Raw genomic sequence first — 19,406 nt, 5'->3', positions numbered from 1 at the left:
GGCGCTACTCAGCCTGACTGGAGTGAGCCCTTTTATAGTATCAGAAGGGCCCTTAATTAGAGTCAGGTGTTCACATTAACTTAGTGGTCTCACCTGACTCTTTGCAGGTTAATTGGAGTCAGGTGTTCTCATTAGCCTGGAGCAGCCCCTGCTCTGGTCAGTCAGGGAACAGAAAACTGCTAATCCAGTGGCCAGTATATCTGCCTTCTACTACTCTGTTGTACCCAACTGGCCTGGGTCTATCACAAGGGTCATGGTGTGTCTAATATGTTACATATTATTATAATATAATATAATAATAATAATATAGTTTCCTATCCCTAGCCTTGAGATTAAGGAGACATTTTTATGTTTTAGGAAAATACAAGAGGTTTTTACGCCATCTCCTTGTCACTTTCTTTTATTGCTTTCTGCTTAAGTGGCCTCTTTAATAACTAAAGATCATGTTTTCTGAAACTGAAAAGAGCAAAGAAGAGGTCAGAAGGCCCAAAATAGCTTCTTTTACTTTGGTAATATTCCTCTTAAGCAAAGATAGAGCGTACTTTTAAAAAATCCTCTCTCCTCTCCAGAGGACAATAACAGTATGTGCCTTTGACTTCAGCCTTCCTTTTGACTTAAAAATGTAGAGTATGGTGACATTTCATGCCATTGTGATTTTTAAATTTCAATATAACTAATTCTATGCCATAAGCTATGGCAAAAATATACAGATAGTAGAAGGATTCATGTACATGAAAACAGGGCTGAAGTTCCAATCCTTTTATAAGTTTCTTTCCATAACTTTGATAAAATGATCCATACCATGATCATTGCCCATTTGCAGATTCCTTAATTGAATTCAATGTGCATGGAGTCATCAAAAACAAATCCTGTGATATGGTGGACATATCCAGTCAGTATTGGGATACAATTTGCAACCAAAGACTACAAAGTATTGGATACTTATTACCAATGATCCTTTGATTATTCTCCTGGGGTTTCCTAATGGAATTGGTTATATTCAAAGATCTGAAGAATTAAGATCTCATCTGCTAGTCGCTGGTAAACTACTGATAGCCTTTCAGTGGGAAAAGAAAACTAGTTCAAAACTAGAGGACAAGTTAAAAAAAAATATGGGAGCTGCTTGTCATGGAAAAATTAATGGATCAATTACATACTCAGCAAAATAAGTGTAGGACAAATAAATATCGGGTTACCATTTATTCAATACTCAGACTATATTTGCCTGAAAAAATCTCCAGTCACCTGTCCAATTTTTTTAATATTAGTGTTTAATAGATGTGCCTGATCTGATAAATATGAGTAGAGTCAGTAGTTCCATTCAATTTAATAAAATTGCCAGAAACATCTTCTGGATGGTTTAAAGAGGCTCCCTCTCTATTATGGTAATTCTCAGCTAAATAAAAAGATTTGATTATTCTCTGGCCCCATAATGTTTCTTGGAACAAAAAGAAACCATGCTAACTGTTGTAAGGATTGTCATTTTGTTTGTGACATTTACATGGCAATGATTTTTAAACCTGCTAAAACTTCCTAAATAAATAAATCACTATAATACAACACCCTCCCCCCTGAAAAATCTATATATTTTCTTGATCTACTCTCTTCATAAGTCCCACAACTCCAAATTGTATCATTACAATGCGAGCAAACAGCCTATAGACAGTTTAATAATCTTTTTTCTGCAGTGCCCACAAGAAGTGAGCTAATTACATCATTAATGTTTAAACAATGTGTTCTTCCTTCTGTGTGCCCCATTGAGTCCTTCTATCACTGTGTCTGTCTTGTGCAGACTGTGAGCAGGAACTGCCTTTAGTTTGTGTCTTGTACAGCATTGAGCACCTTGCCGGAGCTTTCTAAGAGCTTACTAATAACTATTAGTAATACTAATTATAATATCTGTGAGATCAGGTAAGCAAATTCTTCCACAATTTGATTTCACAAGCCTCATGAGACCTGGCATAAGAATAAGCATATCATTCATTTTTTAGATTTACTGCACTATAAAGTTGTTACTTCTCATAGAAATAATGGCTTGTAGAATCACATTTTTGTAGGGTATGAAATTAACCTAACTCATCATTATATGCAAAAATAGCTTGCACCATAAGAGCTACTAAAACCCTCTGAAGGGCTAAGAACCTAAAGCCCTGATTATCTTTCCACTTACACAAGTGTAAATCAGGAGCAACTCCTCTTAGAGGTGCACTGGTGTAAATGAGAGGAGAATCAGCTTTTAAATCTTTTTGATCTAAGGCATTACCGAAAGCAACGAATTCCCCTTAGACTTTACATCATAGCATAACATAACTTTATTTTGTGTAGCACTTTCTATGCAAACTGTGTCCAAAAGTACTTTTTCAGGGTACAGTAGCATAGTAGGAGTTAAATATTATCTAATTACACAAGTCACTGCTAGTGTAACAGTCTTCTCTTAATTTCCTGTATTGTGGGATACCTTTCCTATATCCTGCTGCCTCATCTGCTCTTCTTCTCATTACCAATCTCATCTGAAAAGTCATTTTTCCCTGGAAACGGTGATTTGATGAGGCAGAGAGATCCAAGATATTATAGATGGCAGGAGGAGCAGCAGAAGCTTCTCCTTCCAACAGCTGCCAAATTGTTTGGCAAATCAGAGAGGAGGGTGTGCTTCCAGAAGGAAGAGAGCGAGCCTGGATTTGATAAATAGGACCAAGTCTAATAGGGATTCTATAACCAACAAGGCAGTTTAGAACAAAATCCTGACATCAAAGGAGTCTAAGTGGAGTTGTTCTGTGGAGGTGGTTTTGTGATCATGGGGTTTTTACAAGTGGAAAGTGTACAGCTGTTACCTCACATAAATGTTATTTTGTTACTAAACTGGCATGCACCGAAGGTGCCTTTTTAATTTTGGAGAATTACAGATATGAATAGCTTACTGGCAATATTGCCAGTAGAATGGTGGCTAGTCGTGTTGGAGAAGATCTTCGTCAACTGAGAATGACTAATAACTAGTCCTATAAATTCTACGGTGTAAGTCTGCATTGAGCAGAATGATGGCAGAAATACATAACACAGGGCTTGAAAAACTGGACACTTGCTAGCCAGGGAACTAAACCTACACACCAGAGGTAAATACAAAAGGAGTTCAGGAGAGCTGGTGTCTTCTCAAAGAGACAATATTAAAGTGCCACAGCAAACTGTCCCAATGCAAAGGAAAGAAGGGAAGAATAAGTAACAGGCCAATGTGGCTACACTGGAGCTCTTTAATGACCTAAAAATTAAAAAGGAATCATACAAAAAGGGGAAACATGGATAAATTGCTAAGGATGAATATAAAAGAATAGCACAATCATGTAAGGACAAATACAGAAAAGCAAAACACAAAATGAATTACACCTAGCCAGGGACATAAAAGGCAGTAAGGTGAATTGTAACTAGATACTTAACACAATTAATATTAACAGTAGGAAGGAACACAAGCCAAAATAGGGAAAGACCGAGTTAAAGAATATTTAGATAAGTCAGATGTATTCAAGTTGACAGGGCCTCATCACATTCATCCTAGAGTACTTCAGGAACTAGCTGAAGCAATCTCAGAACCGTTTGTGATTATCTGTGAGAACTCTTGGAGGGTGGGTGAGGTCCCAGAGGACTAAAGAATGGCAGACATGTACTATCTTTAAAAAAGGGAAGCAAAGAGGACCTGGAAAATTATAAACCAGTCAGCCTAACTTTGATACCTGGAAAGATACTGGAACAAATTATTAAACAATCAATTTATAAGCACCTGGAGGATAATAGGGTGACAAGTAATAGCTATCATGGATTTGTCAAGAACAGATCATGCCAAACCAACCTAATTTCCTTCTTTGACAGGGTTACTGGCCTAGTGCATGCGGGAAAGCTGTATATGTCATATATCTTGATTTTAGGAAGGCTTTTGACACATAGTCCCACATGACATGCTCATAAGCAAACTAGGGAAATGTGGTCTAGATTAAATTATTATAAAGTGGATGCAAAACTAGTTGAAAGTCTGTACTCCAAGAGTAGTTATCAATATTTCATGGTCAAAGAGGGGATGTAATTAGTGGAGTCCTGCAGGGGTCTGTCCTGGGACCAACAGTATTCAATATTTTGATTCATGACTTGGATAATGAAGTGGAGAGTATGCTTATAACATTTGTGGATGACACCCAGCTGCGTGAAGGACAGAATTAGAATTCAGAATGACCTTGATAAATTGGAGAATTGGTCTGAAATCAACAAGATGAAATTCAGTAAAGGTAAGTGCAAAGTACTTCACTTGGAAAGGAAAAATCTAATGCATAACTACAAAATTGGAAGTAACTGGTTAAGTGGTAGTACTGCTGTACAGGATTTGAAGGTTCTAGTGGATCACAAATTGAATATGAGTCCGCAAAGTGATGCAGTTGCAGAAACGGCTGTCATCACTCTGGGGTATATTAACAGGAGTGTCATATGTAAGGCAAGGGAGGTAATTGTCCTGCTCTACTTGTCACTGGTGATGCCTCAGCAGGAGTACTCCTCTGATGGTAGGACAAGAAGTAATTCACCTTATCTGTGGGTAGGACAAGAAGGTGGGACTGAAGTAACTGGCCTAATCTTCAGCAAGGAAGATTAGGTTAGATAATAGGAAAATTGTTCCAACTATAAGGGTAGTTAAGCTCTGGAATAGGCTTCCAAGGGAGGTTGTGGAATCCCATTGGAGGTTTCTAAGAACAGGTTAGACAGATACCTGTGAGGAGTGGTCTAAGTTTATTTGGTCCTCCCTCAGCACAGGGGGCCTGATTACATGACCTCTCACCGTCCCTTCCAGCCGTACATTTCTGATTCTATAAAAAACAAGGTAGAGAGATGCTCAGATACCATGGTGATGGGCTTGGTGTAAAAACCCAAATAGGGTACACTGTGATCTAGAGCTGTTATTGTACATCTTGGTGAATAAAAGCGTTATGGAGATGCCTCAGATACCAGCTTCATATTCTGTTTTCCTAAAACTATGCCAGCATTATACTGTTGTTTTTTTCTCCAGTTTTCCTTAACCAGTTTAAGTAATGGGCTTTGAATATAACATTTTGATTAATTGCCTGCATTATTTGGGACTGTATATTTTTGAAGAATGAGTGACAAAGTGTAGAGCATTTCTGCAAAATATTAACAATTAAAAAAACAAACCCATAAAAGAACAACACGCTTTCCTGACGCTCAAGTGATGGGGCATGTACAGCTGGCCTAGAGGCATAGGCTAAAAAAAGAGAACCAGTCGAGTTTAGTTCCTGCAGACAGACTAGATTTGACTTCTCTTTGCTGAGTTGGGTCGTTTTTGTTTTTTGCCTGACATTCCTTTTCGCCTGTGTCTCCCACTCCATCGGCTCCTCAGGAAGTGGAGCTGCAGAAGCTGTCGCAGACTGTGTCTGTCAGTGCCACTTCAGCAAATCTCTGAATGCACAGTTGATCGGATATCAACATGTTTAGGTGGTCCTCAGCCTGACACTGGCATTCTGGTGCTCCATTTATTGGCAAGGTTCTCTGCCTAGCCTAATTAATTTGTTTTGAATCCCAGCTGTCTGACATATGCCAAACTCTTTCAGGAACTCACTTGTGTTATACATAGCTGTGTGGGAGCCTTTCTGGATGGCTACTTTTTAATTTTAATTTTCCTTGGTTTTTTTTTAAGTCTTTCTTGTTTAACGTCTCAAGAACCCTTCATTTCCATTTTCTTACCAAACTTCATGATTCAAGCGACATCCAGAGGTTTGTTAAGTAGTTGTCAGCTATCGACTTACCCCACTGCTAAACTAAACAGGAAGAGCCAGATTGTGGCTCACCCTGTGCAGGAAGAGAGTGTAAGGAGTCTTCTCCCTAGTAGCTGGGAGACAAGGGTCCAGGAGCTGCGCTAGGTTGGCACTGTCATTGGCACTAGCTTCCAGGGGCAGAGTGGGACTGTATGTTATACTGCATCCTGCACTATAAATGAGCAAAAGGACGATAGAAGCAAGTGACCCAAGACCACATCTGTAATAACTTGCTTTACTAGTAGGATTTTTCTCTGGCGCTCATCACCAAGGTATCTGAGCACATCACAAACCGGTACCACAATACCATAGCGGTATAAGCACCTATGTCAAGACAATAGAACATTACTCCATTTATCCTCACAATGTCCCGGTAAGATAGAGCAGTGCTGTTATTCCCATTTTACAGATAGGTAGCTGAGGCACAGATAGACTATGTGACTTGCCCAAGGTCACACTGGAAGTCTGTGGCAGAACCAGGAATAGAAGCTAAATCTCCTGATATTGACATGAGGGCTTTAACAACAGAAATATCCTTCCTCTCGATTCACTTTGTGGAGCTCTGGTGAAGCCCCATCTGGAACAGAATGTTCAGTTCTGGGCACCTCGGTACCAAAAAGATGTCAAACAAAGTTGGAAGTAACTTATAGAAAAGTAACAATAACAAATATTGGGACGTGGGGAATTCTGAGTGGAGATTAAAAATATTTAATACAAATAACATGGCCAAAGAATGACTAAGGGGGTGTGGAGAACATGTGAATCATCCAAATGTATTTGAAGCCTTTCAACTTCCAAGAAAAAAGGAGCTAGGGTTGTGATACCATGGGTCATGACTAGGAGTAATGGCGTAACACTAAGAAATGGAAAAATTAGCACAAACACCAGAAAATAATTCCTAACGGTGAAATATATGAGCCTCATCCAATGCCTTTTTTAAATCAGTGAGCGTATTTCCATCAATTTCAACAAGCATCAGATTAGACCATGTTAGACTATGGGATAATTTCCCAAGGGAAGTCCTTCAGGAAAAGGAATGCCTTTATTTTGTCTACTGTACAATGCCAAGCATGTTCCCAGCACTAAACAAATAATTATTAATAATAATGCTTTGGAAAGCCCACTGCCTGAGATGTTTAACATTAAACCAAAGAGCTAGGAAACATACTGTAGGGAGCAATCTTTCCTGGCATGAAGATGAATTAAATGACCTACTTGGGATTTTTCCTTTGATTTCTAGTATTTTATAACTGTTGGCATACTTGGATTTTTTCCCCCCCGCATGTAAACACAGGTCTTACTAAAGAAAACAGGACTTTCTCTATAGCTGTGGAAGGGGAGAGTGAATGTGTCTCTACTTTTGATGGCACTGGGCCCTAGATCATACCCAGGGGGACAGGTGGACATTAACTTAATCTTCTAGTGATTACAAATTACTTCACAAAGCAATGGTCTAAAATTACTTTGTCTCAGACTCGCCATCTAGCAAGCCACATGGTAGCAATTCAGCAATGATTTAGTGTTCCCTAATTATAGGGAAACCTCTATAGAAAAATAAAAGACCAGAGGGGTTGGGAAAGGCTAATTAAAAAAACAGACTGGAGAACTGGTTTTTGTAAAACAAGGGATCTGCACAGCCACATGTAAATGCAGTCTTGAAAAAATATAGTTCAGCCAGTAGATGAAGTATGTTAATAATTCATTGGAAAGACAAGTCTACAGCAAAGAGACATTCAATTTTGCTCAACTGCAGAAAACATCTTCAGTGCTGGCCAAACTAGACTGATGGAATAAATCTTCCCTATTAACATGAGAGATAATTTTATGTAAATATATTGGGAGACCTTCCAAGCAGGGCTGAGAGTCTTTGCAGTACCACTTAACGTGTTTGCAGCGTAATTGCATTTAGACCAAGGTCTTCTGAAGGAAATGGCTGACTAAATTAGCATTAACCAGGTTCCTGGGGGGCTGAGTGCATTGTGGGTAGTCAATTTCGCCTCCAGAAAGGACACGATGACACTGGAGAGGCCAGCTGCTTACAAAGCACAGCGTTAATTGTTTTTCCCAAATGGGGCAAATTTTATCAACTGGGAAAGTAGAAAATTTGAGGATCTGATCAGGCAAAGTCTGGGATTCAGTATCTTTCTCATCCCCATCCCACTTTAATTAAGTTCATATATTTGTACACACTGCCCCAGCTTCTTTTTGTGACTATAATCTGGGAAGGACTACCCTCTGGGAGTAAAGGACTTGTTATAGCCCTCAAGGGGATTCCTGGGGGCCAGATAGGCTTTCCTGAGAGTTACTTGTCTCCTAAGATGGGCTGGCTTCGTCCAAATCGGTAAGTAAATAAATGGAGATGGAGCAAAGAAGCTGAGCGTGACAACTTGAAGAGTTGTTGGGGGGGAGGTTACTCGATGGAAGCTAGAAGTGCAGATGTGTTTGTTAGAGTTTCCCCGTTAGAGTGAGTTCTTTTGCATATTTTTATTGTGCCTGTAACTGTGTGACTGTTCTTTATCCCTGCAGGTCTAAGTGCCCATGAACTCATGAAGGCTATGGTCCAGATCCTCAGCTGGTGCAAAGCAGCAAAGCTCTGTTTACACCAGCTGAGGATCTAGTCCAGTGTGTTGGCTAACTTTACGCATAGGCTTTCATCTGCTTAGACTCTGGGAGAATTACCATCATAATTGTTAGTTTTTTGTCTAGGGCACCAGTTAAGGCATCTACAACATTTAGTCTCTTTTTTTCCTCTTTGCTTGTAGTTTGTGGGGAGGCAGTGGAAGAAGGTAGCAACCCTTCTCCATTATCTCAGGAAAATGTGCTTTATTTGTATTTCTGCTCAACCACTTTAAAATGAGCAAGCAGTCGTCAGTAATGCTTTTGGTGTTGGTTTGAATAGGTAATGGTAATTCAGTCTGCCGAGTCCATTGTTCCCAATAGCAAGAATTTCTTGGGCTTCGGAAGAGGAGTCCACAGTAATGCTTATCCTTCCACAAAAATGTAAGGATGATCAGAAGGCTCTAGGACTTGGTGACCATTCCAGACTCTCCTTCAGCTTTCACTGAAGAAGATGAGAAGAATGGTCTTGTGGGTAATGTAGAGGCCTCAGAATGGAAGTTATGGGTACTGCCTCTGGCTGTCCACAAACGTTACTACTTTGAGCCAAATACTTTCCTGGTGGTGTTCTGTCAACTTCAGCGGGGTTACAATAGGGTGAATTTGGTCCTCTGTGTCTTTGTTTCCCCATCTGTCAAACAGTGATGGTCATTTACCCAGTGTCCTCGGATGTCACAGAGCTGAATTGTTAATACAGTGCTTTTTGATCCGTGGATGGAAGGTGCAAAGGAATACAGAAATTATTATTGTTTTACTGATGGGACTGCTTTTCCTTCCACATCTGTGTGAATCAGGAGTAATTCTGTTGAAGTCATTGGATATACACCAGAGTAAAACTAATATCAGTGAAATAGAAAATCCGGTGCATTTTATCCTGTTTTTTCTGGGACTGACCAAAGGGGACATAGGAATCAAGTGAGTAGATACTAGAACTGAACCTTCAGAAGCTTTTGTTTCTGTGTCCCTAAATGCCAAGTTTTGAGCCATACCCTTCCATCAGCATATACACAAAAATCCCTACTTTAATCAGTGGAGAGTTCTGCTATAACTGGATGGCATGACAACTAAAAAGTCTATCTTCTGTGTCGTGGAATAAATATCCAGTGAAATCCTTATTTGATACACATATTGGTTCTCGCTGTGCCATACAATCTTTGCCTTGTTGATGCACCCCTTAGGCAATAACTTGTGGACTCTGTGGTTTTCCATGGTAATAAGAGATTGTGTGAGTGCTTTTCTACGCATTGAGGGCCAGATCTTCAGCAACTGTAAATCCGTGTGGCTCCACTGAATTCTCTTACGACAAATAGATAGATTATAAATTGAGCTCTGGTGATTTACACCAGCAGGGGATCTGGGCCTAAAGCAGTAGGAACATTGGCTTCCAGTCTCTGCTGGCTAGCATGACATTGCCTGCAAAAATCACACGTCATATTATGCCAGCACAAAGATACCACAATTTATTGTTATCACTCAGAAAAATAAGTACCTTGAGATAGCCACTGAGATCAGACACTATCAGATGCACAAGATTGTTGTCTTTTTTGGAAGCTCCTTGCATAGCTGTATGGTAAGATGTACAATCTAGGGCTTTGAACAGAGACTTTGGAATAGAGACTTATGTGTTCTCTCTTCGGCTTTGACATAGATTTGCTGAGTGATCCTGAGTAATTGAAAACCAACAGACTTCATGTTTCCTATCTGTAAAATACGAACCTCACAGAATTAATCGGTGTTGTAAAGCACTTAGAGATCCTTGGGGGAAAGGTGTCATAAAAGTGCAGAGTAGAATGGAGTAGGTGTAATCTACAAACAATCGGCAGTTCTGTTGTTTTCATGCTCAACTGCTGAAACATTCTGTAGGGAATTCATCTGATCCTTGCAAATTTGTCATTGTATTTTCTCCAAAGCAGTAACACTTCGTTATGGACTATGGAAGACCTGACTCATCAAGGCCAGCACATCTCTTTGATCATCAGAGGACTTAATTGCCATAAACCTGCCCATGCAGTATTTAGTACATTTCCATCCTCCTCTGTTCTAAAACATGTTTTGTCCTTAATCAGACCAGTACTGTCAAGGCACTATGAAGCTGAGTGGGCTACAGCCATGTCAGTATATCATGTGCCCTACAGGAGAAGATAGCAGAGAACAGTATATTTGCCAGTGGTTGAATATTACAAGAGTAGAAAAAAGGTGAAGCCAAATTCTGCCCTCAGATGTGTGTGCACAACACCCAAGTCAGCAAGAGTTATGTGCCTCCATCTGGGGGCATGATTTGGCAGACTGAATTTTATTGCTTATCGTATTAGGTATCCCTGTGTGCAGGCATTCACAGCAGGGTAAGTCGGGGATCACTCCCCCATCTTTGACTTGATTCACCATTTCCTATCATTTCTTTCCTTCATGCAGCCATGCGTGTGTGATTCGAGGTCAGGTGATAACATCAGATGGAACCCCTCTAGTTGGAGTGAACATCAGTTTTGCCAACAATCCTCTTTTTGGATACACAATCAGCAGGCAAGATGGCAGGTATGGTTTCTGCTATACATTTTACAGTATGTAAGTACCCAGAGCTGCAAATAGGGCAGCCAGCACTGGAGAGAGACTCTCCTAGGAAAGACACAGTCACGTCTGGGGCAGCCTGGAGACACTAGTGTTATTGTTAATATTGATACTGATATTATTACAGAGGTGCATAGAAGCACTGGGGCTCAGTTGTGCTAGGTGTTGCCCATGCATATAAAGAAATTATGGTTCCTGCCCCAAACTGCATATTCTTCATTGCTTTATATAGACATTATTGGGCAAAAATAATTAAACCTGTAAGATACAGTATTGCTAGAGGCAAGTGGTTAAAATTTGAACAGTTCCACTGAACCGTAACAAAATCACTGAATTGGGCCGTCTTTTGTCTCTCAGTACTAACTGGCTCTCTTTTAAAGACAAAAGCTAAATATAAGGAGTAAGTTTCTGACTGATGGAGCTGCACATATTCTAGCTAATGGTGATTAACACGAGCACTTTGGCGAGGATGACCTGGCTTTGCTGATTTTAACAGCTCTCCAATCTGACGCTAGCGTTAAGGATTTGGATTGACCTGGCTAGAATAGCCAGTGGGGTGATAATCAAGGAGATGAACGCTTGCTAGAGATGTGTGTGTTATGTAGTCTTGACTTGTTCCCCTGGGACTTGGTGCCTGCTGAACCACGGAAACTTTTCAAGATGTGTTCTCATGAATGTTCCAGCTACTGGAAAATACAGCAGTAGAATTTGAGTAATAGGTACGTTTCCATGGAAAATGGATTATCTCAGTTAAATGAGCATATCTTACAAGAGAAGCTGGTACTTTCACGAGTCTTGTGGTTTAGAGACTATTGAGAAAGATACAGAATCTCTCACATTTACACTGTAGTGTAACTCCATTAATCTCAGGCTTGGTCTACACCTAAAATTTAGGGCAACCTAGCTGCATCGCTCAGGACTGTGAAAAATATCATGCCCTGTGCAACTTAGTGATGTCCACGTAACCCCACCGTGGACATAGTGAGGTCGAGAGAAGGATTCCAGCGACCGAGCTGCCGCCTCTCGGATGGGTGGAGAAACCACTTCCGTTGGTTCAGGAAGCCTCTGCACAACAGCATGACAACAGCACACAGGTGTAGCAGCAGAGCTGTGGCACGGTAGCCGCTGTAGTGGAGCCATAGCCTCAGGGGAGCACCTCCTGATTGGCAAGTGAGATCAGAAGCGGGCCCTAGCGGTCAAAGGCACTGCAGTGTAAAGGGCTGGCACAAAGCCGAGCCAAGTAAAAATAATAATGCCTACAAAAAACGTGACCATAGGTAGGCAGCTGATGTGCTGGAACTCCCTGTTTTTCATGCTGACCAGCATCAGCTCATTGCTTCCTTGTGATCTGTCTGTTGGTCTCCACCTGCTGTCTACTGTCTATAGTCTTCCACTCAGACTATAAAAACAACAAGGAGTCGGGTGGCACCTTAAAGACTAACAGATTTATTTGGGCATAAGCTTTTGTGGGTAAAAAAACCCACTTCTTCAGATGCGTGACTTTAAGCTCTTTAGGGCAGGGCCCATCCCTTTGTTCTGTATTTGTGCAATGTGTTAATGCTACATGGCCCTGATCCGTCATGGGAGCTTATAAGCAAATAATGAGCCTAGCATTGCATAGGGTTTGGACAGGCATCACTTTTACCCCCTACAGAGCAGGTACAGTACGGGCAGCACAGCGGAGCAAGCTTCTTCCATACTACGCCAGGCTATGCTTCAATAATTTTCTACAGGGACTACCCCTAGGAAGGATAGGTGAAACAGCGCTTCAATCCTGTGTTCACTCACAGCCACACTCGCTGCCGCCATCCAGACCCTTTGCACCACGCTGGCATCTTACTCACCAGCAGAGAATGGCCCTGTTGGAGGGGAGTTCTCAGCTCGTGTTAAGCTAGACTTACACCACCTCCTTCCCACCCTCAGTGTAGCGGGGCAGGGAGAGGTGCGGCCAATGTGCCAGTGTGCTTCACCAATTCCCAGTTAGCTAATGTTCCCTAGGGAAACCTTGCCAGCTGGCATCGGATAGAACTGCTCCCAGGAGCTCACTGCCAAGGGCTGTAAATCCAGCACCGATCACAAGTACTAGATTCAGTTAAAGTAATAAAAAGGCGGCGATCAGCAGTGCCTGAACATAGAGTATATAATCAAAATAAGTCCCAGGACCAGGCTAGCATTCCTATCAGTAACTGCTGGAGCCCCCCAGTCCCAGAACGAGTGGAGTTAGACAGCTCTTGCAGTCAGGCATACTTCCTTATGATTTCCCCTCATTATGTTCTGCTTATGTGGTGCTGTCATTCAGGTCTGATGCTTTGTGCTAACAACATTTCAGGACATGATATTCAACAAATAGTCTGATTATGTTGTTGAGGATCTTGAAACATGAGAATGAGACTATAATTGGCCCCAAAATATTGTCTTTGACATGCACTCATCTATTTTCTTGCATGATCAGGCACAACACTACATCTGCGGGCACTGGAGGGAGGTAATGTATGAGTAGATGAAAGCATTCTTCCTTTAAAGAACAAAAAATTAGTTAATTATTCACTGATATGATATGAGAGCTATTTATAAAATCACTTGAAATATTGGAGGTACCAGAGTCTAAAGGTGGGAGCACAAGGTGGGAGTCAAGAAATCCTGAGCTTTAGTCACAGCTCTGCTGCTGATCTACTGTGTAGCTTTTAGACACATCCCTTAATCTTCCTATGCCACGGTTAACCTGCCTGTAAAATGAAGGTAACACTTTCTTCCTGCCTCGCTGGGGTGTTTGTGGATGAAATACTGCATGTGACGTGCTTTCCAAATGGAAAGCATTATTGCTATTACAATTGCTGTTCTATACTTCAATATGTTACAACAGCAGGACCCTCTTCTAATAATCTTTTCAACAGAACAATTTTAGCCTGAGACATTGTCTACACAAGCAATTTGGGTCAATTTGACTGAATCAGTTTAGAATCCAATTTCGTTAAATCACTGCAACCCCCTTGTGGTCTCAGAATAAGAAGGTTCACACTAGGGAATTGGGCCTATTCAACTAAATTGGTTTCTAAACTGATCTAATTAAATCAGTGCAACTTTCTTGTATAGACAAGGCCTAAAATGAATTTCATTATAACTGGAATTCCAATTTTCAAATTGCAATAAACTGTAACAAATTAGGACTTGAATTCTACTTCACTGTAAATAGTTTCACTATATTCTGGTTTACTAGAAGTGGGTTTCATCCTGTTGTCACACCAGTCAACTGTAGACTCCAGGGGTGAAATCCTGTCCTCACTGAAGTCAGTGGCAAAGCTCCCATTGTTTTCAATGGATCCAGGATTTCATCCAAGTTTAGGCTGCATTAAATAACCCCAGAAAATGAGAATAAATTAAAGGCCCATATGTGTTCTCAAACTATTTATCATGAAACTTTCAGATCCCGAGGCATAAGGATAAACCAACTCTTGTCAGAATGTACTATTGTATATCTGACTTTTCTGTGACACAAAGCTAACAGAAGGACTGGAGGGCTCAGGACCTGGTAATGGATTATAAAATATATTTTAAAATAAATCTTTTCACCACTAGATTGCTGGATCACACTGGTAGTGGGTAGTGACAAGCAATTGTGACCATCTTATAGATGTTTGTGAAATGTGTTGGATGATCTTGGTGCACTGCAGCTGTCTCTGCTGAGCCTGTTCTGGGGATAAACAGAGGACATCCTGGACTGGACTGTCCCTTGGGTGTCTTTCTAAGATAACCAAAACAGTAAGTCCATGTAGGTAATATGACTTTTTGCAAATGGAAGAAAACCCATTGTGACAGTTCTCGGGGCACCCAGGACTGTGAGTCACCTCGTTATCCTCTGCCTCTAGCAAGAGGTGCCCCCCCCGCCCCCCCCCCAAAAAAAGTTCAGTCTGTTGCAGAGCTGGCTGGCTTCATAGGAACCAGGACCCAATTTTTCATGGGAACATTTCTGCTCCCCAAGGTGAAAGGATACAGAGTGCCTTTCTCCACTCTGTGCTATACTGAAACAGTCTTTTGTCTTTTTTTTTTTTAAGTTGCCTTTCCAGTGTGAAACATGCATGAAGTGTCAAGTATCCAGATGGTCAGAAGTTGACAGCTTTGAAAAACCAAAGCCACTGTTAATAGCTACAGGTCATGAGCTTGTGACTGGTGTACAGTACATCCAGATAAGGTCAACAGGGAAAAAATTTCAGTTGACAACCATGTAGATAATATTTTATTGTTTTGTGTGTGTGTACATATATTGTGACAAACCCAGACCGGTTGGGTGCAGGAGTCTGGTCCTGCTGGGATCCTGGAAGTGGGAGGGCAGAAGCCCACTGCTAAGGGACCTCCCGCAGCCTAAGGGGAGGATCCACAAAGTCCAGGATCTCAATTAATTACTGGGGACAACTAAAGATATAACAGAGACAGGAGTGAGGTCACAGGGCTAAACGAAGGGAACCTGTTGGGGACACCAAGCAGAGAACCCTGGACAGCACCCTCTCCTCCTTGAAGGTGTCAAGGGAGCCAGCGGACGCCGCCCAGAGGAACTCTGCCCAGATGCGTGAGCAGACGGAGGATCGGAAATAGGCCCCGCAGTCGCAGGAAACCCCATCAGCCAACCTCCTCTCCCTGGTCTTGTAGATAACCATTTTGGCCAGTGCTAGGAGGAGGTCGAAAAGGATGTCCTGCGGCTTGGTGGGATTCTCTGGCTGTTGTAATGTTCCTTTTTTATTTGCAAGTGGTTTTAATTGTTTGCAGTTGTCTCTGATGGTTTTCCATTGAAAGGCTTGGGGTGGAGCAAGGCTAGACAATTGAGCCTCGCATTACATCGCTGGCTAACCAAGGCGGGGTAACAACTCCCTCCTGCTAGGATGGGCCATCGCTGAGATATTTTGTCCCCTGATGATTAACTTTTACTCCAAGTCCATAAAGTATACTTTCAGCATAATTACTTTGTGCTTTAAATTCACCTGCACATACATTTCGCAATGATTATGCATTTTGACCAGTTACAAGTGTTCTGTAGATACTGTACATGCTACTCTTTATGGATAAGTATCCCACAACACCTGTGTTAGGTGCAGTGAGTTTGTCGGGTCTGAGGTGAGACTTGTTTGCAAAGATCAGGGGACACTTTGCCAGGGACCCTCTGTGTCACACCCACCCATCCCTGAGATCAGCAGCCCACCTGAAAGCGTTATTTAGGGCTCTCATCCTGAAGAGAATTTTAATTATACTAATGTTTATTTCACTGCTGTGGGGTTTTTTTTAATCTAGGCAACTTGGGGTATGTCTACATAGCATTTTGGAGCCTGCGGGAGCAAGCCTTCCAGCCCGCCTCCCTTCCTAAGCATCAGAGCCTGAGCTGCAACTTAAAATCGCTGTCTACACAGCTATTTTTAGAATGCTTGTGCGAGCCCCGCTACCCAACTCTATCATCCCAAGCTGAGAGGTTTGTTGCCACGGGCTCCAAAATGCTCTATATTCATACCCTTCCAGGCTAAGCCACGTAACTCAAGAAACAGTAGCTGATGAGTGACTGTGTCTCTTGCCGTACAATGCAAGCCTCTGTGTTTTCACAGCTGCTTGAGTCTGACATTAGATCGATGCCTTCCCTTCTGGCTTGGGTTTCGCGTCCACAGGAGAAGCAAGCTTTTTTTCCCTGCAGGCTAACATGCCTGACCAAAGCTCATTAGAGCCCAGGGCTCCTAGCAGCTCCGCTCACCAATGACAGAAGCAGAGGCGTTTCTATAAATAAACCATTCCTAGTTTTCCAACAGTTGTTGAACGTAATTTTTTTTACATTTATCCCTTCCTTCTTTCGCCCTCTTTAGTGCTCAGCCTTGTGTGAAGTGAGCTTTTCCCTTCTAGTAGCAGGGCTTGCCAAATGCTAATTGACTGTTAAAAATGTCCTCATCAAAGCACAAATGCTGTTCAGCTAGCTGGCAAGCCAGGGCATGAGTTACCCATTAGGCTTTTAAAAGCCAAGTTACATAGGTCTGGGAAGTTGACGCCCCCACTTGAGTTACAGAATAAACACTTTACACATCTGGAGCTTTTAAAATGCTCTCCCCATGCCCTGTGGACTTGAATAACTTTTTTTTTTCATAACTACATTCACTAAGCAGCGTTTAAGAGACATCCAAATGATGATCGTGGATGGAAAAACGAATTGTTACGGTGACCTGCTAAGAGTTTTTTTAAAATGTCACTGAGCTCTTTTTTGCTTCTCTGTGATCTGTGAAGAAGGTTGGAAAGTTTTTTAATTAATTAAAAAAAGGAGTTTTCCTGCTTTTTTTTTTCTCTCTCTCTCTCTTTAGAAATATCACCTGCACCAAATCTGGACTTTCTTGGTTTTGCTTGAGGATTTATTGGGGGTCTCAGGGCACTTTAGGGCTTGTCTTCACTGCCGTGCTACATCGGCACAGCTGCACCGATGCATCTGTGCTGATGTAGCACGTCTAGTGAGGACACGCTGTCTCCCATTGATGCAATTACTACACCTCAATGAGAGGCAGAAGCAGTGTCGGTGGAAGAGTGTCTTCCGCCAACATAGCACAGTGTAGACACCGCTTTAAGTCGATGTAACTTATGTCACTTGCGGGGGGTTCACACCCCTGAGCAACGTAAGTTACATCGATTTAAGCAGTAGTGTAGACAAGCCCTTAAGGTATTCAGGATGATACTTAATCATGTGCTTACCTCAAAGCATGTGAGTAGTACTATTGAAATCAGTGGGTTTATTCACATGCTAAAAGTTATGAACATGCTTAAATATCATCTTAACTCAGAGCCTAACACCTTAATTGAAGATGCACGGGTGTTATCTATCGAAGACTTCCTTTATCCAAAATGTTATTTAGGCATTGAAGTTAAATAGATGTTGAAACAAAGAAACAAAAACCCCAATGGCTTTAAAGTCTTACTAAAACCCCTTTCCATTTCAATTACTCTACTTTCACTTTCTTAGCTCTTGTGATGTCATCGTGTCATTACTTCTACAGCATTTCATAAATCTTCCATAAATCTTCTGTTCCAGATGTGAAGTTCTAATGTAAAAAACAAGCAAGGGAAAAAATCAAACCGAAACACTTCCATGCCTTCGCTATAAATTACAAAGAAGCAAAGCAAGGGCAGTTTGGATTATGAGCTTTTTGGAGCAAGGACCATCTTTTTATTTCTGTGTTTGTACAGCACAGGGTCCATATTTAGGGATAAAAATTCCAAATCCATGCAGGGTCTGATTTTCAGAGGTGTTGAGCTCCCCTTCGTGGGAGCCGTGGGAATCTAGCTCCTCTGAAAATCAGACCATTACATTTTAAACCCAGTTACTGTAAAATCAGCTCCTTCTCCATCCACTCACCTGTCCCAAGATGATTTCTTTGTTGATCCATGTTCTCCCTGCCCTAGTGGCTGAGGCTGTCGCTAATACATAAAACAGTATGTTAGTGAGATCAGCAATGGCTGCAGGGAAAACATAACCCAGAACTGAAGTCTCGGCAGGTAAGTGAAGGAAAAACTGCTTTCCGGATAGTTTATTTAAATGTGCAAGTCCATGCGATCTGTGACTGATATTGGATCCTAAACATGTTTTTAGAAATAGTAAATAAAACCTTTGAGGTCCAGTAACTCAGGAAACAATCACAAACATAAACTTTGTCTTTTAAAAAGAAGATAGTATGCTTTAATAACTATATTTCTTGACTGAATGTCAAGACCCAGGGGTTCTATTCTTGTCTTTGCCACTTACTTACAGTATGACTTTGTCCCAAGTCATTTAACCTCATTGTGCCTCAGTTTTTCCACCTGTAAAATAGGAGTGATAATACTTCTAGCTCACGGGGGTTTTGTGAGGGTTAATCCTTTAATATTTGCACAGAGAGGTTCCTGTTTGGAAGGCTCTAGACATGCCAAGTATCATTTGTTTTATTTTTATTTCTGCTTTGTCTCTTAAAAACAGCTTTGATCTCGTCACTAATGGTGGGATTTCCATTATCTTACACTTCGAGCGGGCTCCCTTCATCACTCAGGAACACACGCTCTGGCTGCCCTGGGATCGCTTTTTTGTAATGGAAACCATAGTCATGAGGCATGAAGAGAATGAGATTCCAAGCTGTGATCTCAGCAATTTTGCCCGTCCCAATCCCGTGGTCTCCCCGTCCCCCCTGACAGCATTTGCAAGTTCCTGTTCGGAGAAAGGCCCCATTGTTCCAGAAATTCAGGTATGAATCTTCTTTCTAAAGTGACACATTTGCTCCAGGCAGTCAAGTGGAGCAGTGCAAATGGAGCTATGCACATCCAGGAGTGTGCATCCTATTCTGTTTCTGTACTTGTTAAAACATTTTGTGACACTGATTTGGGCTTCACAGCTTTCCAGAAGCCTAGAGTCCTTGCCTAATTTACACAGTACATTTACATACT

The 19,406-nt window shown here is 41.5% G+C and overlaps 1 protein-coding gene across 1 annotated transcript in view; it reads left to right on the top strand.

Annotated features, from left to right (window-relative positions):
• Window positions 1–19,406, top strand: part of TENM4 (teneurin transmembrane protein 4) — a 1,747,045-nt gene that overhangs the window by 1,635,838 nt on the left and 91,801 nt on the right. The window contains exons 23-24 of the mRNA XM_043528206.1: window positions 10,830–10,949; window positions 18,946–19,207. Coding sequence (XP_043384141.1) covers window positions 10,830–10,949; window positions 18,946–19,207 — 382 coding nt within the window. The remainder of the gene's footprint in view (window positions 1–10,829; window positions 10,950–18,945; window positions 19,208–19,406) is intronic.

The sequence above is a fragment of the Chelonia mydas genome, chromosome 1 (assembly GCF_015237465.2).
Source record: "Chelonia mydas isolate rCheMyd1 chromosome 1, rCheMyd1.pri.v2, whole genome shotgun sequence".
Classification (NCBI taxonomy): domain Eukaryota; kingdom Metazoa; phylum Chordata; order Testudines; family Cheloniidae; genus Chelonia; species Chelonia mydas.
The sequence above is the reverse complement of the archived record's forward strand: the minus strand, read 5'-3'. Positions and strand labels throughout refer to the sequence as shown.